Source organism: Camellia sinensis, chromosome 1 (assembly GCF_055761805.1).
Source record: "Camellia sinensis isolate YWXY chromosome 1, ASM5576180v1, whole genome shotgun sequence".
NCBI classification, from domain to species: Eukaryota; Viridiplantae; Streptophyta; class Magnoliopsida; order Ericales; family Theaceae; genus Camellia; species Camellia sinensis.
The window spans coordinates 81,771,538-81,796,439 of record NC_138961.1 but is presented as its reverse complement, the minus strand read 5'-3'; the positions used below and the strand labels follow the sequence as shown (position 1 = coordinate 81,796,439).

Sequence of the window (24,902 nt, the reverse complement as noted above, 5' to 3'; positions counted from 1 at the left end):
CGTGTGCTCAATAAAGATGCGGGATAGATGATCTGCAACTATATTCTCGGATCCCTTCTTGTCCCGGATTTCTAGGTCGAACTCCTGAAGAAGTAAAATCCACCTAATCAATCTAAGTTTGGTCTCTTTCTTTGATAGTAAATACCTCAAAGCGGCATGATCAGTGAGGACTATGACCTTGGAACCTAGGAAGTAGGACCAGAATTTATCTAGGGCAAAGACCACAGCTAGCAACTCTTTCTCGATGGTAGTGTAATTCAATTGTGCATCCGAGAGAGTGTGACTAGCATAGTATATAGCATAGGGTGCCCTATTGACCCTTTGGCCTAACACAGCCCCAACAACATAATCTAAGGCATCACACATGATTTCAAAAGGAAGCGACCAATCTGGTGATTTCATGATTGGGGCAGTGGTAAGGGCCATTCTCAGTGTTTAGCAAGTAAACTACGTAAATGACGGGATATTTTACTAAAGTCTATGATGAACCTACGGTAAAAACTTGCGTGCCCTAGAAAAGACCTAACTTGACGCACAGAATTGGGTAGAGGAAGGCCTGCAATGAGGTCAACCTTAGCCTTGTCTACCTCTATACCTCGAGGGGACACAATGTGTCCCGACACTATACCCTCACGAACCATAAAATGGCTCTTTTCCTAACTCAAAATCAAGTTTGCCTCAGTACGTCGTTCCAACACTCTAGTCAAGTTTCTAAGGCATTTCTCAAAAGACAGTCCAAACATCGAGAAATCATCCATAAAAACCTTTAAAAATTTCTCCACCATGTCAAAGAAGATAGCCATCATGCACCGTTGAAAAGTCGTTGGTGCATTGCAAAGCCCAAAGAGCATTCGGCGATAGGCAAAATTGCCAAAAGCACATATGAAGGTGGTCTTTGCTTGGTCATCCGAATACACAGGAACTTGATTGTAACCATAATAGCCATCAAGGAAACAATAGTAGCTCTGCCCTGCTAACCGCTCTAGGATCTGATCAATAAAAGATAAGGGAAAATGATCCTTCATAGTCATGGAATTCAATTTCCTATAATCAATGCACACTCGCCACCCAGTAGTGGTTCGTGTGGGGACTAACTCTCCTCTCTCATTCTTAATAACAGTGATGCCTGATTTCTTGGGAACCACTTGTATGGGACTCACCCACTTGCTATCCGAGATGGGGTATACAATACCCGCATCCAACAATTTTAACATCTCATTTTTCACTACCTCTTTCATATTGGGATTAAGCCTTTGTTGTATTTCACAAGAAGTTTTGGTGTTCTTTTCTAGATGTATGTAATGCATGCACACAAAGGGATCTATCCCTCTCAAATCAGCCACCGACCACCCCACAGCACTCTGATGTGCCATGAGAACATTCATTAACTAACTCTCTTGTCTGTAGTCAAGTCAGATGCAATGATAACTGGTAAAGTATCCTGGGGCCCTAAAAATACATACTTAAGTGTGGCCAGGAGTGGCTTCAACTCAAGTGTAGGTGGTATGACTAAAGATGGTACAGCGGGCTCTCTAGACAGAGGAGGAAGTGACTCAAATCGGGCTTTCCATAGAGGAAAATCCGGTGTAGAAAAAGAATTAAGTAAAGCATTCACCTTCTCAACTGACCCATCAATATCAAAATTCTCAAACCCAAAATGAGCTAGACAAGCCTCTAGAGGGTCCTCTACAAGAACAGATGAAAAGCTTCCTCCACAATCTCATCCACAATATCCACAAATAAGCACTCATCTCTCTCATGGGGTTGTTGGGATGCTTGGAAAATATTAAGTTTCACTTGCATATTACCAAACGAAACTTCCATAATCCCAATACAACAATTTATGCATGCATTGGCCGTAGCCAAGAAAGGTCAACCTAAGATTACAGAGATTGGTTTCCTAGAGCTTGCTACGGGTCCATATCTAAGACCAAAAAGTCAACAGGAAAATAAAACCTATCGACCTTTACTAGCACATCCTCAATCATGCCACGTGGCACTTTGAGGGACCGGTCAGCCAACTCGAGAGTAACAGTAGTGGGCTTCAACCCACCAAGCCCAAATTCTTTGTACACAGAGTACGACAACAAATTGACACTAGCCCCTAAATCTAATAAGGCCCTATCAAAGAAATGGTCCCCTATAATGCATGCAATGGTTGGGGCACCTGGGTCTTTAAGCTTAGGGGGTGTGTCATTCAACAAGATGGAGCTTACTTGCTCTGTGAGTACACTTGCTTTTTAAGTGCAACCTTTCGGGACACGTGTGTCCCAGATTTACACTTTGCGTACAAAGGTCTTTCAAAAATTTAGCGTATGAGAGTACTTGCTTAATCGCCTCCAACAGGAGGAGGTTGATTTTAACTTGTTTAAAAACCTCCATCATTGCTTCCATGGATGCCACATTCTTATTAAAAGATGACGGTGTATCAAGGCATTAGGGAAAGGGTGCCTTAGGCACATATGGTGCCTTGTGCTCATGTGAAGTGCTAGGGACTAAGTCATCCCTTTTAGGTGTTTCTCTCTCACCTTTGCTCTCATTGGGTGTACCACTGTGGTTACCCTTCTTAGCCCTAGTTGCATTGCATTAGATGCAACTGGCCGAGGCTCTAACTCTCTCTCAATTCTCAAGGTAATCACCGCTTGCACCTACGCATGGTGTTTTCCATTCCCACCTGGCCCTTCTACCTTGTATTGACCCTTAGGGTTGGCCACAGTTTAACTCGGTAATTTTCCCTCCTCTCTCCTATTCATGTTATTAGCCATTTGACCTAATTGGGCCTCTAGCTTGGCAATGGAGTGAGTATAGGAGTGAACTACTGGTGCTAGCCCCTTCAGTTCTGAGAGAACTTCTAACACCTGCGTCTCAAAGCCAGAGTTGCCTTGAGGAACAGGTGGAGGTTGTGGTTGCCAGTAAGGTTGTAGGGATCGGTAAAGTTGTGGTGGTCGGTAGGAAGATTGGTTGGCAAAATTATTAAAATTCTGCCTTGGTGGTGGAGGGTTGTAAGAAGTGCCTTGCGAATGAGGTCTCCATGAAAAATTAGGGTGATTTCTCCATCCTGGATTGTATATGTTGGAACATGGGTCATTACCCGGGTTGGAGAATCCTTGAGCCACATTCACATGCTCTTGGACTAATTCTGAAAATTGTGATGCCGAAGGGTACTCACTCAAGTAATGAGCAGGGCTCGCACAAATAGCATATGCCTCATGAAATTGAGGCTGATCTTGCCGTGTAGGGACATGTCCCGCAGCTAATAATTGGTCCATTTTGTGGGACAATGCCTCTACTTGTTGGGCTAACTCTAGGTTTTGCCCGACCTCATAAATACCCCCTCTTTTCAGGGCTCCAACTACTGGTTGCTGGACTTGCCAGGCTGTAGAGGCATGGTGAAGGGAATTATCACTTAGGTTCTCAAACAATTGTCATGCCTCGGCTTCATTTTTGGACATGAATGTCCCACCACAAGAAAAATCCACCATTTGGTGGTGAGGCTCAGTTAATCCATAGTAAAATGTTTGAACAAGTTGCCAATCAGGCACTTGGTGGTGGGGACACTGTTGGAGAAGGTCATGAAGTCTCTCCCATGTCTCATGAAATTGGTCGCCATTGAGCAAAACTGGTGATGGCATGCTTGAGTTGGTTGGTCTTACCAATGGGAAAGTACTTCTCCAAAAACTTTTTGCTGTAATTAGTCCCAAGTTGTGATAGAATTAGCAGGTAAGGAGTTCAGCCAGTGTTTGGCTTTGTCCTTTGATGAGAATAGGAACAATTGTAACATTAAGGCCTCATTTGTGAAATTCTGGATCTTCATTGTAGAGCAAATTTGCAGAAATTCATTCAAATGTTTATAAGGATCATCATGAGCTAGTCCATGGAATGATGGGAGCATTTGTATGGTGTTGGACTTAATCTCGTAATGGGCAGTAGTGGTGTCGGGTAATTGGATGCATGATGGTGATGTATATGTTGTGGGTGTGAAATAATCCTTAAGGGTTCGGTTGGGCCCATTCGGGACATTTGGGTTTTCCATCTCTAATGGTTCAGGATATGGAAATGGATATTCAAGCCTGGGAACACGGGAAGAGGCTCTATTTCCGAAGAGTTATTTCTAGTTCAATGTCCAAATTCCACAATTCAGGGCGACAAGAATGGTGCCCGTGCATACACTACTCACACACACACACACTAAGTTCCAACTCTGTGCACTAAGTTATGAAAACAAAATATCAAAGGAGAAAATACTCACAGCGGTTAAACGAAAACGCTTTACTCATCTTGCGGGCACTTGACGTATAGACCGTTGTCTTCAATCTACTTAAGCTCTTTCTTTCTTTTTAGCACTTTGGTGCTCTGTTTGTGAGTATTTGTTTCTGTTTTTTAAAGCACTTTGGTGCTGCAGTATTTTTGTTTAAAATTTGGTTGCGCTTTGCTTGCACTTCAGTGATGGGTCTGATTGCAAATACTCTACACACTTAGCAACACAAAAATATAAAACCCTAAATTACAAACTAAAATAGGAATGTAACTCTAAATTACTCAATTTCGCCAAAAGTCCCCGGCAACGGCGCCAAAATTTGGTGGGTCATTACACACACTAAATATAAACACTAAACTATACCAAATTCTTTTAGAATAATGGCAAGTCCAGATATCGATCTACAGGGACAATTGTGAAATTAGACTAATTTAATCACTAAATTTCTAAATTAATTTTGATTAAAAAGATTGAGAGATTTTATGACTAAACAGGAATTAAATGAAATTGAGAAATTAAGTTGACAATTAAACGTAGGGATTGAGAGATTGATTTTTGGGAAAAATCCTAGGGCAAAGAATTCACCACTAACCATATAAAAGAGATTAAACATCAGCCATCAATTGCAATCCGGTTTGAAATACCCAATATTTCACAACTACAAGTTTGAAATATTGATCAAGAGGCTTGTTGCATTCAACGTACAGGCACGAGTCATCCGGAATAGCACGAGGCGTTTGCTCTAAACTATGGTAGCAACACAACCCTTCTCTCGTAGCATGACTCGTCTCGTACTTTGAACACGAACACAAACACAAAGAAAACTAATGTATGGAAAGTATTAAACAATCACAAAGAGTAAAATACTTGAAGAGATGAAAAAAAACAATTATTATAAACTTCTAAAACATCCATACATGTGTTCAAACTGTTTCATAATTAAAGCCTACGAAAAATCCCTTTTACATGGCTAGGGTTTCATCAAAACCCTAGAAAAGGAGAGCCTAGCCACTCATGGAGGAAGGAAAGCCTAGTTACTCATAGAGGAGTGGGAAGAGGTGGAAGAGATGGAAGCCTCCATGAAAATTGTCTCTCAAGCTTAAGGAAAAATCACTTTCTCTAAACCCTAGCCTCCATTTCCTTAGAATAAATTTCGAACCCTAGGTTAGCCTATTTTTCCTTCTTTTATTCTCAACAGAGCACACTCAAAATTCTACGCACGCATCCCTAGGTAGGCTGCTCGAGCGGTGGTGGGCCGCATGTGTGGTAGAGCTGGGCCGCACGTGCAATAAGGTGGCTAGCTCGGATTTTTCGCTTCTCGCACGGAGAATCTGCTTTCGTGCCCTTTTTGATTGAGTTTGCATATTTGCTGTTAAATCTGTACAAGTGCACAAACACATCATCTCCGCCAAATAAACATAATTAAAAAGACTACAAATGTAACTTAAGCGATCTCAATGTGGTACCTTTCGACCTACATCATTAGCCTTCTATCAGACCTCATATTCATAGTTTGCAACCGTATCATATCCACCAAATTTTTTATTGGCAAGTGCCGAGCTTCTCATATCCATGAATTGAACGACTCAGCAACATTTGAATACATTTTGCCATAACGTTTCCCTTCAAAATATGCATCACTTCAATTTTCATATGGTAAACTTCTCAAAAAAATACTCACAATGTCTCCTCCCTCACTTTTTAATTCATTTAACTTGAAATGGAACAACGACATTGTTGGAGCATATGCACATTCTGAAAACTTGGACACGATCATCTTCCTAACCAAATTTGTGTTTCCACATAATAAATTATCCCTCAAATTTCTCTTTAGATATTTAAGACAAAATGCATGATAGCAATTACGGAAAAACCTTGCAATTCCTTCCACAATACCACAATGTCGATCTGATATGAAACTTATCATCCTCTTCGATTCCAATAATTGACACAAATGTTCAAGGAACCAACACCAATTGTTTTTATTCTCAACATCAACAAATGACAAAGCTAGAGGAAAAAAACCCTACAAAACAAATAGGAATAAGCATAGTAGATATACACATGCAGAGAGAATTCGCACATTGAACAACCAGAGAAAATTACAAATAGTGGCCAAATCTAGAGAAAATTCACACACAGTGACCAAATCAAGAGAAAATTCACACACAGTGACCAAATCAAGAGAAAATTCACACGCAATAGCCAAATCTAGAGAAAATTTATAGTGGCCAAATCTAGAGAAAATTTACACACACAATGGCCAAAATCCAGAGAAAATTTATACTGTGGCCAAATCCAGAGAGAACTCACACAGTGGCCAAATCTAGAGAAAATTCACAATGTCAGAGAAACTTCACAAAATTTACAAAACATGACCACAAACATAGAAAATTCACCCCAGTTCCCATATCTACAAAAAATTCACATACTTAGAAAAAATTTGATATATTTCTAATTACCTTCATTCCCATCTTTCCTTCTCGCAGCAAGCATAACTCCTTTGTATCATCCTTTCAAAAAAGTTCTATCAAGGAACAATAATGGTCGACAATAGTTGAAACCAACAATGCATGCATGAAAAGCCACAAACATTTTTTGAAACGCTTGTTATCTTCAAAATCTAACTCAAAATGATTATCTGAATTGTTCTTCCATGCCTCATCAAAATACCAACGTAATTGATTAAATGACAAACAAGAATCCCCATATGTACTACCTTTTGCTTTTTCAACCCCTAACCAACCACAATTATAGCTGATTGAGACCCTATATTTGTCTTTCATTTCTTTGACAACATCTACTGGACGAGTTAGCGGCTTCACACTTACCTCTCCAAGTATTAGCTCAAAAACTAAGTTGGAAGTCATCCTACCATGTTTACTAGTACGAACTGCCACACCATACGTATGGTCATTGTTCAAAGTTCTTATGTAAAAGAACCCATTTGTTTTTTCATTTGAAGCATGTACACGTCATATACATCCCATTGATTCCTTATATGCACATTCTACTGTACCTCTTAGCTTGTCATTTTTAACATATGTAAACTCAAAACCAACCTCAATAGCTTATTTTCACAAAATAGTACGGAGCTCAACCACGCCACCCTCAAACTTTTGTCTAACACTTCTAATATTATTTCGCTAACCAGATGACAATAACACATTTTCTTGGTAAGAACAAAACTTAGAGAGTGAATTCCTTTCAATATCCACAAGCCTATCACATTCACCCTGCGCAACATCTATCCAATTAGACCACACTTCATTCTCTTGATTAGAAGTACTATACCTAACAACTGAAACATCAACTATATCAACACCACGCATACAAACAACCCTCAACATATTTAGAAAATTAATATTATTTCGAACTATACAATTCAGATGCCCCACAAATACAATATGAGATAGAGATCGTCGTAGGTTTCAAATTCTCTCATGTTTTACACAAAATACCAATCAATTCCTCAAAGTTCAATTCGCATGAAACATTAATGACAATTGCACAACAACAACACTGCACTGTCCATCTAAATTGAAAAAAAAAATGAAAAATAACTTGTTTAATATAAAAACACATAAAAAATAACATAAACATACAAATTTATACAAAAACAAAAACACATTCATATCAAAACACAAAATGCTAAGTATTTAACAAAAACACAGTAAAAATCATAGAGAAAATTAGATTTTATCATAAAACATTCAATTAATTCCCCAATCCATATATCTAATCCAGAGGACATTAAAATAAAAAAATAACAAACTTATAATAATATGTCCCAATAAAATTATGATTTTCTTTAGATTATAATAACAAACTTATAATTTTATCTGGATTACAAGTAAAAGTCCAGAGAAATTTATGAACTTATATTCACTTTTAAGATCACAAAAACAAAAATACATTAACATCAAAAGACAAAAATGCTAACTATTCCACACAAATACAGAGAAAATCATAGAAAATATCTGGTATGCTCACAAAACATTCAATTGAGAAAATAAAAAATAACAAACTTATAATAACACGTCCATAAGAAATTATAATTTTCTCTGTGATTTTTACTGGACTATAAACTTACAATTTTCTCTATAATTTTATCTGGATTAGAAACTTATAATATGTCTATATGAAATTATAATTTTCTCTTTGATTTTCCTTAGATTATAAAAATAAACTTACAATTTTCTCTAGATTATAAAAAAAAAAAAATTGTGTAGAAAAAATAGAGAACAAAACTTAGAGAACAGAAAATGATAAGCATGTTGATGAAAAAATAGAGAACAAAACTTATCATTGATAAGCATGTTAATAAAAAATAGAGAATGAAAAATGAACTCCGAAAATCAAAATCAACTCCATTGAGCTAGACACTCTTTGAAATTGATCAAAATATAGAGAATGAAAAATGAATTCAAAAAATCAAAATCAAAATCAACTCCATCGAGCTGCCCTCTTTCTAAAATTAATCAATAACAGAGAATGAAAATCAACTCCAAAAATCAAAAACAACTTCACTTAGATGGCCTCTCTCTCAAATTCATTGAAATTGAAAACGAAAACCTAATTCAAAATACGTTAAAAAAACTAATATGAAATCTGAGCCCTTACATACAAATCAAATCAAAAATCGAAATCTATATGAAATATCCATCGAAACATACCTGATTCAATTCCACTGTAAATCACAACAAAAACAATCAATTCCATTGTAATACCTACACGATCGCAGCAATCTTCTACAAAATCTCCATTGTCAAATCCACTGCAACACCTTCAAAATCTCTATGAAATCTCCTACAAAACCTCCATTATCAAGTCCATTCCCACGAAATCTCTTATAAAACAGCAATAAAATCTTCAGCTTGCCAAAATCCAAAACTACGTAGGTTATAAAGAAGGGTGAATTAGGTATTTTACAACCTAAAATAAGATTGAAGAACCTTAGACATTAAAAAATATTATTGTGAACCTCCTTTCTTACCCAAAAATTAGATAGAGATCTTAGATGAATTTTTCTTAAAAAAATTTGTCATTTTTATTTTATTTACTATAAATTTAAATTAATAAGTTTTTTTTAAACAACCATCCGTTCACATCAAATTTCTATACCTTTGTCTCTTCTCCGTTTCTTGCATTTTCTCTGCCATCCGTAGTGCCACCAGAAAAGGAGAAATCAATCAATTCGCTCCCTATTGTTTTATTTTTTGTTCGGTAAGCCCTACACTCTCAATTTCTCTGTAAAACCCTACCTACATTGTTTGTTCTTCAATTTCAATAGCCAATAATTACATTTTGTACATTCTATATATGTAGAAAGAGAGAGAATTTAGAGAGAGAGAGAGACAAACAGACCAGACCATGCCCCCTCGATCGGCCACTCGTAAGAAATCGACATGGAAATCGAAACAATCGGAGCTCGAATTGAGTCTGGCCGACCAGATCAACACAGTGCCGGAGTCGGAACACAAAGGCCAAGAAGCTCTATCTGCTGTGGTGAAGGACGAAGGCGGCGAACAGGCGGCGCCGCTGATGATCGCCGGAGTGGAAATCAAGCAAGAACTTAGGGTTTTAGACTCAAATTATGCAGACAAGGCTGTAATGAGTACAGCAGTGGAAACGAAGGTTAAGGAGGAGGAGAGGAACGTCAATGTCAATCCTGTGAGCTTTATGGAGGATGGAGAAAGAATGGAGGGTGATCATGACAAGTTTGACAATGCAGCTGAGGAAAAAGAAGTGGAGGGTGAACAGAATGAAGGAATTCATGTTGGTAATGGTTATAACTTTTTCTTAGCGTCTGATTGATTGTTCTTAAATTAGAGTTGAGCTGAATTCAATTGCATTATATTGTATAAAGGCATCTCCAATCCTTCACCAATTCCAGCATTTTAAAAGGCTCTGGGTGCACCAAGGCAATAAGTTATCCTATAGCTAAGTGCGAGGCGAGGCGCGCCCCTCACCAAAGCGAAGAACAAGTAATAGAAGAAAAGCAAAATTATAAAATAGGCAGACTTTTCAACATTACAAATATAAATAGAATTTCAAAAATTATAACTATTTCTTATAATATTTAAACATAACATTTAATCTTTTAAAAATTAGAAATATCTAACAAAAGATATAAAGCATAATATTCAATCTTTAATCACTTTTTGCTCTCTTTTGATCACGTTTAGTCATTTTATATTGAAGAGTTTTGAATCCCTGTGTATGCCCACAAAAGGCACTTAATCAACAGTTGGAGTAGACAAATAGGTAAATCCCATGAAGCCCACGCTTCGCGCCTTGAAAAAAAACCCTCGCCCTTAGCGCCTAAGCTGCGCCTTGTGTATTTCGCCTTGTCTCGACTTGTTCGAAGTGCAAGACTACACCTCATGTCGCCTCACGCTTAGGCGCTCACCTAATAGCGCCTTTTAAAACACTAACCAATTCTTTCATCCAATTTTCAAATTTGATGAATAAAGAACTAAAATGAGCTCCAATCATTTCATTCAACTTGTATCAAATAGGGAGAGAGAAAAAATTTTGCTAAATCAAGGATGAATAAAATCTTTTTCAAATTCTCAACGTCATCTTTTTACTCAAATTTGATGAAATTTTAAAAATAATAAAGATTTTAAATTATTTTCTTTCGTAAAAAACGGACGAATTTTTTTTTAGTAAAGATTGGAGTGTTCCATACTGGATCAAACTCTTAACCAAATTTTCACTCAAGTTTGATAAAAGAAGAGAGTAAGAATTGGAAATGCTCCACATACTACAAAGAATTAGGTCAAATAAAAAAAGAGATTACGGGATGATGGTGTTCGTATATAAATTATCATCTATTTTGATGTTTTCCGAAACTTAAATTTCTTTTTTGAGTAAAGATAAATATATTATTATCGGATGATTGTCATCTTCTTTCCACTGAGGATTAATTTTGAAGATCCCCGTCAATTTAAAGATTTTAGTGGGCCTAGGAAATGTTATTGATACACAATCAACTTTAAAAGCAAATAAAAGATGATTCATGGATAATTTGACAAGGTCATTCACCTAATTTCTCATGATAATAATGTTTTCAAGGCCTGAGGCTGTAAATTTTGCCTGAAAACTCTGTTAATCCCTGGCTGAGATTTCAGGTAGTACTAATACCTTAAAATCTCAATTTGGAAGCACTATACTAGTCAAGCAAAAGGGTGTCAAGAGGTAGCTTTTAAATTAAGAAAACAAATATGTAACAAAACAAATGGTTTGAAGTGTTCACAGATTTTTCTTTTGGTTCCAGATCATTGATTTGCAATTAAGAGTGGGCAGTCTTTGCTCAGATACTTATAAGTATGATTATATATATATATATATATATATGTAGATAAGATGTCTTTTATCCTTGGGGGAGAGTAAATTTTAACTACACTAAAGAAGAAGTGAACCACATGAAGACTTGAGTCACTCAATTGCTGCTATCTTAACTTCATTGTGTTTCCTTCTCCTTGCTCAATGATTTGTACCTTGGGCTGCAATTTCACCCAGCAATTATTTGAATTCTTGGTTGAGTGAGGCTCTATAACAAGAATAAGAATGGATGAAAGCACTATCCATAATTTCTCCACATCTTCTGAATTCCCAATCTACTCTTTTCCCTCCCTTTGCTGAAGAACACTATATGAATGAAGAAATTGGGGTTATTTCTTGGTGGTGGTATGAGACTTGGGCTGTTGAGTGTGAAAATGTGAATTTGAGGCTATTGATGTTATTTTGTGCAATTAAAGCCAGTCGTCAGTTTAGTAACTAGTCCACCACTTCCAACACCCTAGATTGATTGAACTATTCTGCACAATGGCCTCTTCTAATGAATGAATGGAAGCAACATGTGCTTTGTTGTTATTGAATTTGCCACTGTCTGGAACTAAAGAAAAATAACGATGAACCGTCACAGACTCACAGTTTCAGAAATAAGAGTATGCATTGGCAATTGAGGCACCATTGGGGGGAACTCAGTCCATGGCTTTTTGAGTTGAGTCCTTTTATTTTTTGTCTTCGCGCCACTTCTCTTAAATTGTGTTATCAGTAGAAGAGAGATGAGAAAGATAAAAATATATTTTTTACAGTGTTTACAACAAATGACATAATTATGGTGAATTCAATAAAGGTTTTGTGATAACTTACCCTCTGCACTCAGCTATTGTTGTGTTGTTTACCTGACTATGTTTCGCAGACTCATTAGGTGCCCATTCTAATCCTATCTGTTTAACTTCATATGTTTTCTAATCCTATCTTTTTAACTTCATGTGATTTCTCTGATGTGTATCCACGTTTGTCCTTGTTTTCCCTATTGACACTGTTTTTCTCATTTCTATGTTGAACTACTTGTGTATCTGTATGCAATTCCTTGGTGTTACTATGATCAGGGTCATCAGTTGACAATAAGTAATTGTTATAGTTGCAGAACAGAACTCATCTGAAGAAGGAACTGCTGCTGCTCAAATTGATGATGCTGAGGGATTTGTAGACAATGACAATTTTCCTGTTCTCAATGAGCGTAGTGATGGGCAAGAAGGGGGTGAGGTGGGTGGAAAGGATGAGGAAGATATCGGGGACAATGAAGAAGATAATGAAGATGAGGAACAGCCTGCTGAATTTATCAATAATCACATCACTGACAGGAAGAAAAAAAAGGATTTCGAAATTTTTATTGGAAGACTGGATAAAGGGGCCGTTGAGGACGATCTGATTGAAGTGTTTGGAAAGTTTGGGGAAATAAAAGCCACTAGGATAGTAAGGAATCCAACTACAAATAAGAGTAGAGGATTTGCCTTTATTCAATACGTGACTGTTGAGCAAGCAAAGAATGCTCTTTCTGCATTGAACGAAGGGATCCAGGTTTTATATATTGACTTTTAATATGAAATTTTCTTTGCAAAGGAAAAATAAAAGCATAATTTTCAAAATGTTAATTTAAGATGGCAATAATGTGGTCTTTTCTTCTGGCAAGGTGAGAGGCAAACACGTTGTAATATCAGCAAGTCAGGATAATGATACTCTTTATATGGGCAACATCTGCAAATTATGGACAAAAGAGCATGTAAGCTTTTAATACACATCCTTGCATTGTTACTGAAGGTCATCCTTGCATTGATGATCTGACATCGTTTGTTTCTTTCCCTCTGAAGGTGCTGGGAACATTGAAAAGCTATGGAGTTGAAAATATTGAAGAGATATATTTGCCAGATGATCCTCAAAAAGAAGGGAAGATCAAAGGTTTTGCTCTTTTGGAGTTCAGCACCCACTCGGATGCAATGGCAGCATTTCAAAGACTAAGAAAGCCAGATGCTGTCTTTGGTCGTGATAGAAGTGCTAAGGTTGCTTTTGCACAAACCCCAATGCACCCAAATCAAGAAATTCTGTCTCAGGTTAGAAATCCGAGTCTTGCTAGTGTTTGTGGAAAGTCATAAATTGAAAAAAATATGTTGGTAACAAAAATACTTTAATTCTTGATGATGAATTATATAAAACTTGTGCATTTGAACCTGAAATTTGCTTGGGTGCAAGTCATTTTTGGGAAGTACTTAGCCCAAAGGCGTGTCGTCGTGAAAGGTGCTCCATCTACTAGGATTTTTAATATTAGGTCAAAAATTGTGACATCTTAGTCATTTGTTTTAATTAGTGTTCTGTGTTGTGACAGTAGACACCTAAATTTTGACATGGCTTAATCATCGTCCAATTGGTTAAAACCTATGAAGCACGTGTACAGGTACTGGTATTGGTACGATACGAGTACGTTGGTATGGTAAATTTTTTTAAAAAGTAGGATATGGGTATGGCTGGGTGTGTTCGTAAAATATATATATATATATATATATTTTATTTGGAGTAATGCAAAAATTAGTTAAATGGTTTAGTTTGTTAAGATCCAACCTCCAATTAACATTTAATGCCAAAAGTTAGGTATAAACCAAAATTAAATGTCATTATATTAAATAACTTACAAACCAAAATTTTAATTTAAAATCATGCTAAAAAAAAAAAAAAATTCAATGAAACTAACTTCACCTTTATATAGAAGCAAGTATCATTTAGGTTTAGATACGGCTTGTGTATATACTAGATATATCTAGAATTTAAGAAGATAAAATTTGACATGTTTCATGTACTCGATACGTATGCAAAAGTAACCATCCATAGTATCAATACCAGGAAATGCCCATGCTTCATAGGTACTAGTAATGTAAGGCCCCGAAATAAAACAATAAACCAACCAAGACGATAAGTAAATGACAATTAGAATCAGAGTATAAAGTCCTTCTATTACATGAGATTCAGTTGTACAAGAGAATGACATATGCAATTATACATTCATGAGCTTATCCCTGAATCTACAGCATACAACACAGTATGAGATAGAAACTGGAAGAAAAACAAATAATAAATGCTCTAAAGGTTTACAACTTTCCAAAGTAGATTCTTGGTTACAACAAAAATGGACTTTAGGTCCAATACATTTAAAGCCCTTGACTATACAAAATAATTACAACAAAAGAGAAGTTCTTGCTCCCAATCATTCCAAGTCATATCACCAATACCTGAAATGTTTTCCGACATAGGGTGAGCCAAAGCCCAGTAGAAACAATCTAACACAATCTATAAATTTTAACAAAGATATAAGTATGATATGCATATACAATGCCCGTGATTTAAACTCATTTACAATTCTTTTCCAAAACCATGCTATCCCAAGCTTCTTGTCTCAATTCATTAATCATGTCTATTTCATTCAATCAACCATACTGAGGATACAACTCATTGGGTCTCAAATCCATATAGTTGTCATACAAACACATCTATTTGCCATTTTATGGAAATTTCGTCCGTAGGAATCGGCACCCATGTAAATGCTCGGTTTTCGAGATTTTCACCCTGGACACACAGGCCAACTTAATTTACTGGAGTCCATCCCTTTTCTCCTCCCAAACATGGAGTACATCTCCTTTCTCCTCCCACACATCATACATATACAATGTATTAAAACACAGTCATATTCAATGACAACCGATAAGAGATTAGCTTCAATTTACTTAATCCTCATGTAATTTCTACGACAATCATAGCTATCCTCCACTGATAGCCCAAAATAGTTATTTCTAAACAGATATACAATCTCTAAAACAGATAAATTATTCAATTTCCATAGATGAGAGGTAATACATATCTAACTCCACCATTGATATAAAGTTCCTCCAATTTCATATTTTTAATACCAATTTCATTTATTTATACAAAATAACTATTTAAAACATTTTAGGGCCAAACTCAATTTTCTTCCAAAATCCATCCTGAGTATCAAATCAATATATTTATCACAACACAACCTCACATCTAATCCCATAACCAATTTCAACACATACATTTAAAAACTCCTCTTTTGATTTTAAACCAAAATCCTAGGTTTGTTCAAAATCACCTCAAGTTCTAATATTTTTTACACATCAACAAATAACTAAGTTAAAATTCATAGAAGAGTGTAGAAAATCCGTACCTCGAAGCTAGAGATCAAGGAGAGAGTAGAGAAACCTCAAATGAACTGAAACCCACTTTTGTGCGGATGAAAAGAGAGCTCACGGCATGCTCTACCTTTTTAACAAAGGGAGTTGGGTAAAGAAACCACTAGATCTAAATGAAAATGTAGAGAGAAGATAGGTTTTAGAGAGAGAGGGCCTCAATTTTAGGATTTTGAGTGGAAAGATATGAAAAAGTGATGTAAAATGTTACTTTCACGAACTGATATACGCACAGTCCTCTCGAGCGCAAAAAGTGACGCTTGAGCGCAGAATGCACACTCCCAGTAGTTTTGCAGACAATAGACCAACGCTCGAGCGCAAGAAAGGCCGCTCGAGTTGAGACCGCTCGAGCGCAGAAAGCACCGCTTGAGCGTAAAATACACTCTCCCAGTAGTTTTGCAGATCTGCAAAAGTACTGAGAGTTTGCAAAGCCTGCTCGAGCGCAAGAAGTGCCGCTCGACCGGAGGAGCAAAGTCCTGGGCAACAAAAGTTTGGAAACTAAGCAACCAACCTGTTCCAAATGCAACAACAACACCACAATAGCCAAATTTAAAGAAATACAAGGGAAACAAGATATGACTAACAATATAAAACCATGAAACCCCAAATCCAGAGTACAGCAAGGGTCAGGTCAAAACCGGAATCGTTATAAGTAAAATTTACTTGATTAACTAAAGTCAAGATGGTCAAAGCCTTCAAAGAAATGTGGGTCCCTTCAAAATTGTGGTACTTAACCCATTTCAAAATATGGTTGACACCAAGATACAATTGTCAACTGTTTTGACAGTTGAGTTAGACAATTGAATCAACCCAGAGATTCTGGTCCCTTAAGGACACTTGTGAAAATTTCTTAAGAAGTTGGAAATTGGGTTGAAATTTGAATTCAAAATACGAAATTGTACAGATTCATCATTTTCTAGAAATTTAAATTAATTAAATGCTAATTTAATGGGGTTACTAAAATTAACATCCCTCCCTTGAGACCATAAATAGAGGCTCTTATTATTAAGAAGGGGACCTTTTGGCCAATTATCTGCCAAGGCTCTCAAGTACCTTTTGGCCAAGAGTTCTCAAGTACTCTTTTTGTCAATATTTTTTCTTAAAGTTATCTCCAAAAACTCTCAATACTTTCTTGAAGAATCATCAAGCATTTCAACTACATGTTGATCCTTCCACGTTCTCTAACATCAAGTACGCCCTACGCATCAAGGCTCTCAAAGATGCAACTTCAAGCTCTTATTTTAGAGATTATTTTGAAGTTTGGACTGAGATCAAGCTATTCAAGCCCTCAATAAAGTCTCTTTTCCCTCATTCTCAGTTTGAAGACTTAAAGAAATCAATCAATTGGTTTGATTCAACAAGCTTTCTGTAGTTGTTGGGTTGCAGCCCTTTTCCGAGATCAAATCAGAGGATTTGTTCTTTTGTAATAGGATAGATCATATAGGATTGTATCTATACCTTTTAATTAATAAAATCAAATATTTGCGCTACTTTTTTGTGCCTTTGTTGCAGGACCCGGAATTTATGTGTACAGTAGTGACACTCGTGATATTAGAGAGGTTGCTAGAAGTCATTATGATAGCATACTTCCATAAGATAATGAAGCTTTTAGGTCCAATTCTTTCGTGCCTCTTAAGCGTCTTACTGAAGTATGGGAAACTGATATATTTTTAAATTTGTCAGTTTTTTCCAGCATAAGAGACACCTTCTGTATTTGCTGAACAGATCATTGAATCTACTGTATAGTGCTTGAAGTTACTTGATTTCATCATTGAAAGTGTATAAATGACGAATTTAAATTTTCCTGTTGTTAGGTTAAGACTGTCTATGTGGAAGGTTTAACTGATGCTGGGAATACAGAGAAAGTAAAAGAAATCTGCACACAGTATGGTGAGGTTGTGAAAGTTCAGTTACCTCAGAGTCTAGGCAGCAAACGCAAATATTTTGGCTTTATTACTTTTACTTCTCGAGAAAGTGCCCTAGCTTGTGTGGAGGGGATTAATAATGCTCATATTGGACAAGAAGTCAAGGTAGTAAAGTGTTATTTTTTTTCTTCTCTTTCTTTTCTTTGCTTAGGGAAACAATATTTTTACCTGTCATAAATGTCTCAGGTTAAGGCTAACATTGCAAAGCCCCATTTTAAGGGTCGGCTTCAAAAGCAAGGTACTCGTGGGGGATTTAAGGTTAAGAAAAAGAGTGAAGTCCCATCAATGAAAGAAGAGACTGAAAGAGAAAACATAGCTGCACCTTCAAAGATGAAAGGTCATGCAAAGTCCAAACGGGCCAAAAAAAAGGGAAAGATGTTGACAGAAGAGGGGAACGCTATTTCTGAGACAGAAATTGGTGGAGGTAAACCAAATAAACCCAAAACTGTCACTGAAGGTCAACCTGTTCGAGCATCATCCAAGTTGGAAAGGACAAATCGCAAGAGAAAGAATCAACGTTTAAAGGCTAAAGGTCATGGAAAGATAGGAGCTGAGCATGGTCATAATGAAATGCCATCGAAGAAAAGACACAGTAAAGTACCCTGTAGTGACTTAAATTAGTTACCCTTTTGATTACTTTTATACAAGGTTCTGGAGAAAGATTTTTCTTTCATGAATATGCAGGCAAAATGCGGGGAAGGCAAAACAATAATTTCAAGAAGACAGAGAGAGATCCTCATATTAGAAAAGGACCAAACTACTGTGCAGATTTCATTGAATACAGAAATCCATATGCACCAGGATATGTTGCACCTGCTGTTAGTTGCCAGAGCCATGCATACAACACTGTATCTGGATCTAAAAGGTCCCATGCAGATATGGTAACATTCTTTTTCATTCACTAGTTTTGAAATTATCCATTTTCTGTTTTGATCATGTAAAATGGTTGCTTTCCAGGAGCCGCATGCTGGGTATATTGATCCTGTTGCTCGTAAGCAAAGCCGAAGTTTTTCAGGGTACCTTGAACCTACTGTTGGAATGCGGTATCAACCTCATGTAGGACACCTTGAAAGTGTTGTTGGGACAAAAAGCCAACCTCACACAGGATACCATGTACCTGCTGTAGGAAATCACAGCATATCTAGTGCAGGATACCTTGAACCTACTCTTGGGACACGTGGCCAACCTCATGCTGGATACCTTGAGCCTGCTGTTGGAAGACAAAGTCAATCTCATGCAGCATATTTTGAATGGTCTGTTGGGAAACACAGTCACAATCCATATGACGTTGCACTGAGAAGGTTTTTTCCATACACATTTTCATGTTCCGCTTTGAGTTGCAATTTTATTAATTTGATCAGTATACTTGTCACTTGTCTTGTTGACAGAGCTGGCGGACATGATCTGCATGGCAGTGGTTACTCTGCTTATGGGGCAGGTAATCCATTTGTCACTTGACTTATTTGTTCAGGCCCCAAGCCGCCAAAAGAAGTACATATATAAATAAAACCCAAAAGAAAATAAAACAAAGGAAAAAAGAATCTGATCCCAAGTTTCTTGATGGATGTCAAATTTTAATGCAGTTGGAAGTACCATAATGGTTTTTTTCTTTATTATAGTTGTCAAACAGTAAGTAGTTTGCTTGCAGCGATTTTTGTGGGGAGTGTGAATGATGTGGTAAGATTTGAATTACCTGAAATTATAACTTTTGCCTAAAGCATAAGCTTGCCTGTTGGAACTTTGCAAAAATTGGAGGGAATACTAAAAATTAGGGGTTACTGTGGAAGAACCAGAAATTTATCTTCTACTGTTATGCTTGGCTTAACACACAATAAATTCTTTATAATTCTGTTTAAAATGATGCCTAATTGGGAAGTAAATATGTAATAATGTAAGAAAATAGACAACCAATCACTTTGTATTCATTATAAGATGACATCCAAAGAACATGGACCTGAGTTTTCACAAGAAATTTTGGTCACCAGGATTTGAATTTCAAGTTTGAATTCACAATTGAAAGATTGATTTTTATTTGGATTAGAACTTGTTTGATGCAATCTGGTATTCTAATTGGAGCACAGTTATTATTTGTGATCTTTCCTTTTGGATGACTGTGTTACATGGACTCGCCACTTTGGGGCGAAGTACCCGTGTCGACACGACACGACACGGGTGCAGGTGTGAGATCTGTGTCGGATTCGCCTGTTCTCATTCGGACACGGCTCTTCACAGACACAGACAGCAAAAGAAATGAAGGAGGAGAGAGCAAGAACCTGGTTGAAGCTCGAAGACCTCCAGTCGAAGCTCTATCCGGTCGATCCAGTTGAAGATCGAAGCTCCATCAGTCGATCGAAGCTCCATCCGGTCTCTCTCTCTCGCCTTCTCTCTCTCCCTAGCGATCGCGATCGCGATCGCTTCCCTTTTTCTCCCTCTCCCTCTCTGTGTCGTTTTCCCTGGCTCTGTCTTCCTTCTCCCTTTTCCCCTTTTCTTCTTCCTTCTCCCTGACTCTGTCTAATCTATCTATTATTGTAACTATAATAATAAATAATAAACTATTAATAGTTAATAACTATAATAATAAATATTATTATAACTATAATAATAAATATTATTATTATATATCATATACTAATTATTATATAACATATAATATATTTATTAGATAATATATTTATTATAATAACTATAATAATAATAATAATAATAGTTAATAACTATAATAATAACTATTATTATTATATATTAAATAATAATTGTTATATAATATATTTATAAGATAATATATACTTGTATATATTAATAAATAAAAAAAACACATGTATGTAAAATAAAATAAAAAAATTAATTAGAACACATTGTTTAAAAAATATAATAAATAAATTAAATAATTAATGTATATTAAAATAAAAATATATATATATATAATATAACTCATCTCCATAGATTTTTATTTGTTATTTATATAATATAACTCATCTTCATATAATAAATATATATTTTAAAAAAAAAATTATTTAACGTATCCCCGTACCCGTATCCAAATTTGGATACATATCCACGTACCCTTAATTTTTAATTTTGAAGTGTCTGACCCCTAGATACGCACCCGCACCCGCACCCGATACCCGTACCCGAGTCCGTGTAACCTAGTTGGATGACTTTAAACGTCTCTACATGGCATTCTATTCGGGTTTTGCATGGGTTTTTCCCTTTCTGGTGTGTTACTGTTTAGCCTGCCTGAGTGGATCTGTTTCTCCAGCATTTTTAGTGTTTTCTCATTTGAGTGGCATATGATATATATGCTAATGCTAGTATTGTATGCTGATAATTCTAATTTTTACTGATAGTTGATGTTTTTACTGTAGGATCTTCCCATACACCTTCCTATGTTCTGAATTACACAAGCTATACTGTATATGAGGTCTCTCTCTCTCTCTCTCTCTCTCTCTCTCTCTCTCTTTCACACACACACATACACACACATCCACATCTGCAGACAGGTATGACTAATCTGCCGAGGCAAAAGAGCTCACGTCCTTGATTGTGGGCTCTTTGTGATTTGGGCCGATCTTGATAAGTATTTACAAGTTGGAAGTTGTGGTTGGACGAAACAATTGTTTAGTGTAGCAAGGGTGATGGACCTGTTAAATTATTAGATCTTTGATCCCCGTCTTGGTTGATACTTGATCTAACATTGTTGTCTTCTATGAAGCACGGGTGCGGCTCGCTTTGGTTGATATTTGATCTAACATTGTTGTCTTCCATGAAGTACGGGTGCGGATGCAGGTACGGATACTGGTACGGGTACAATATGAGATACGCCGATACGGCAAATTCTTAAAAAAGTAGGGTACGGGTATGGGTACAGATACGGCTGGGGTATGTCAATTTTTTTTTTTTTTTTTTTAAAAAAAAAAAATTTATAGCTAAACATCCAACATACAAATCAAAGTTTCAATATCAAAATTAAAAAGAGAACAGCTTGTCTAAAAAGTTATATAATTCATTTTTTTTCTTTTTTGACTGTCTAAAACAAGATGCAAAGGAGAGTAAAATCACGACTCATGGGTAATGGAAATAAATTACTTGATATTTTTTAAATTGAAAAAAGAATAATAAATTTTAGTAGTCGCAAAAAAAAAAAAAAAAAAAAAAATCACCTTGCCGTACAGTGTCGTACCCATGTTGTACTCACGACGTACCCAAATGTAATTGCTATACCTGGCATGAAGTCGGTGTATCCGGTATGCGTATTTGCACTTGGTAAGTACTCGGTACTCGGACGGCACCATTTTTGAAGTATCCGTGCTTCATAGGCTATCTTCCTTGAAAATTTGGAATGTCGCACACCGAACATGCCCGAGGGCTACTTTTTTGAGACCAACACTTGTCTCTTTATGCGTTGAACATTAATCATCTGCTTGTTAATGCATGCAGGATGGTAGCAGTGGAGCACAATTACCTCAACGGCCCAACGGGCATACTACCAAAAGATAGAGAGAGAGAGAGAGAGAGAGAGAGAGAGAGAGAGAGATGATATTTGAAGATCAACCTATTCTTGGAGATCTCTATCTCTCTTCGGTGTCACCTGGTTATAGAATTTCGTTGTGTTCAGGTGAGGTGGGTGGTTTGTCATGGGAAGTGACTGATAGTCTGTATATGCAATATTCAGTCCAGAGATGGGTAGTTTTGTGACAGAATTATTTTACTTTATAGTTGGTATTACCTTCAAAATCAACTTTCTAAATCCCGTCTTTTGTTTGTGTTTGATAATCTGTGGTTCCATGGACTTATATACCAAACCTATGAATGGCTCTCTCCGTCTCTGCCTCCCCTTTTTGTTTACACTAGCAAGTTGGTCTTTGAGCTGTGATAATAACATAATTAAAAATAAAATATTATTCATTGATATGCAAGCTATAGAATCCAGAACTAATAAGACATGCAAGTAAATTTCAAGAAAATTTCCTGTGAAAAGGTTAGTGTTATGGGAATAGTAAGTCCAATGCAAGTCTACTTTCTGGAAGGTCCAAACCTGCATTGATTTTATTCATTACATTGCAAAACAGAGGCGTGAGTTATGTCAGATAGTTCTGGACAATATTTAAAAGAGGAAATCTCAAATTAGTTGGATAGTCGCAAAAAATTACATTTTTATGAGGTGCGAGTCTGTCATGTATTTGGTGCAAGTTCTAACAAGATTTTTTTGTTTGTTTGTTTGTTTGTTTGTTTGTTTGTTTGTCTGCCTTGCAACTAAAAATTTCATGTAATAGTGCAATTATTTTAAAACTATTTTACTGATGAGCAATTCTTCCTCTTTGAAACCCAGATTTTGTGTTGTATCTATATGCTCCCATCACCTACTTGATCCACATAATAAATTTTGAAATAACATTATAAACGAAGGCAACTTTGATTCAAATAACATTTAAAGCTTGAGAGCGCTTTTTCCTTTTTTTTTTTTTTTGGAACAATTAAACCTTGAGAGCTTGACATGGCACTTTTTCAAATGGTTTTTTTTTTTTTTTTTTTTTTTTTTTTTTTTTTTTTTTTTTGAACTCTCTAAAAAAAAAGTGTAAATTGCAACAGTAATCCCTATATTTTGGTCTTTGTGTCATTTTGATCCCTATAATTTCAATTGGTTTGATTTTGACTTTGACTTTATGATTTTATTTCAATTTGATCCAATTTATTACAATTCTTAACATTTTTTTGTGAAAAATATGTATATAAGTGGCATATGTCATATTTTTTAGAATAAAATTATAAATTTACTAAATTCAATGAGTTAAACTCAACTAAAGCAGTGCTTCTTTTTCATCAAAAACGCTAAAGACATTATCAATTTGACCAAAATGACATAATTTAAAATTAATGGTGAAAATTGAGCCAATTGAAAGTTGAGAGACCAAAATGTAAAGACTACCGATGTAATTTGTCCAAAAATATTTTGTGTTAGTTCAAAGACAACTAAAATATGTTAGTTTAAGGCTTACTAACTTTTTCTCCAAAATAAAACTACCCTTAGTCTAGTTTCATTATTCCAGTACTCCTATCTATCACTACCACCTTTAGTCATTGGCAACAACTTTTCAGTGACCACTATTGGTTGCCGATAACCATTTTCTAGCAACTCTCTAGCAAAAAGAAATTTTTCACTAACTTAACACAATGACATTTCTTAGTAATCAGTTTTGGAAACTCTCTAGTGAAGTGAAATTTCATTACAGTAAGTTAAAGAAATTTCAATTTCCAAAACAGAAATTTTTTCAATTAATTGCTTAAATTTTCAAAAATTGAAAGTCAATTGAATTTTACTATGTTAGGACATTGAAATTTTACTTTTAGATGAAAATAATCAAATTTCACTGAGTGGTTAAAAAGTGCAAAATTGAAAGTCAATTGAATTTTCACTATCTTAGGAAGTGGTTAGTGAAATTTCACTAACCAAAGCCAAATGGAATTTCACAAAATAAAGTTAGTAAAATTTCACTAACCAAAATGCAGTCATATTAAATAAGGTCAGTCAACAATACAAAGACAGTAAAATTTTACTATCAAAACTAGTGAAATTGCACAAGGTCAATAAAATTTCACTGACTTTTAGTTTAAATCAATAAAATCTTACTAACTATAGAAATTTAATTGATTAAACTTAGATAAGTTTTATTGATTATGAGATAGGGTAGAGAAAGAATATAGAGTAGTGTGAGACAAAACAAATAACAAAAAAATCTCTGTCAACAAGGAATATATAAAATAATAAATGAAGAAATAAAAAGAAAAAAAAAAGAGAATGAGAAATGACAATGAAGGCAAACTATGTCCAAATTTGGATTCGTAACATGTGTTATAGAAGAAATAGAATTGGTATATAATAGCTCAGTGATGGCAATGATTATTTCAAGAGAATATATCTGACGCTATATGATGTTGGATACTAAAAGACTGGTCGTGGAGCGGTGGTGATTTTGAGTGAAAAGAAATAGATGATAGTGGCGGTGGATGTGATTGATTGTGGTGGTAGTAGATGCTAAGGCGATGTTGGTAAACGTCGTAGATGTAGCACAAAAGGTACATAGAGAAAAGCAAAGAGAGTAACAATCAAACATTGGTGGATAGCGTTTGAGGCGCCACCGGTGGAAAACGCTACAAAGAGAAGAGAGT

The 24,902-nt window shown here is 35.8% G+C and overlaps 1 protein-coding gene across 7 annotated transcripts; it reads left to right on the top strand.

Annotated features, from left to right (window-relative positions):
* The first annotated feature begins 9,359 nt into the window (after positions 1-9,359).
* Positions 9,360-22,482, top strand: LOC145789088 (uncharacterized). Of its 7 annotated transcripts, none has more exons than XR_014336689.1 (12): positions 9,360-9,484; positions 9,587-10,040; positions 12,696-13,135; positions 13,248-13,337; positions 13,426-13,665; positions 17,625-17,840; positions 17,922-18,327; positions 18,420-18,616; positions 18,693-19,036; positions 19,124-19,173; positions 21,101-21,521; positions 22,173-22,482. XR_014336689.1 is itself a non-coding variant. In XM_082880408.1 (12 exons), exons 2-12 carry the CDS (start codon positions 9,632-9,634, stop codon positions 22,230-22,232), a joined length of 2,508 nt encoding a protein of 835 aa, XP_082736534.1. In that variant the 5' UTR covers positions 9,360-9,484; positions 9,587-9,631; the 3' UTR covers positions 22,233-22,482. The 7 variants fall into 7 exon arrangements, 3 of the variants coding, with proteins under 3 accessions (XP_082736534.1, XP_082736539.1, XP_082736530.1); XM_082880408.1 differs by having other exon boundaries at positions 21,101-21,156; XR_014336691.1 differs by having other exon boundaries at positions 9,368-9,484; positions 12,702-13,135.
* Positions 22,483-24,902: the final 2,420 nt, after the last annotated feature.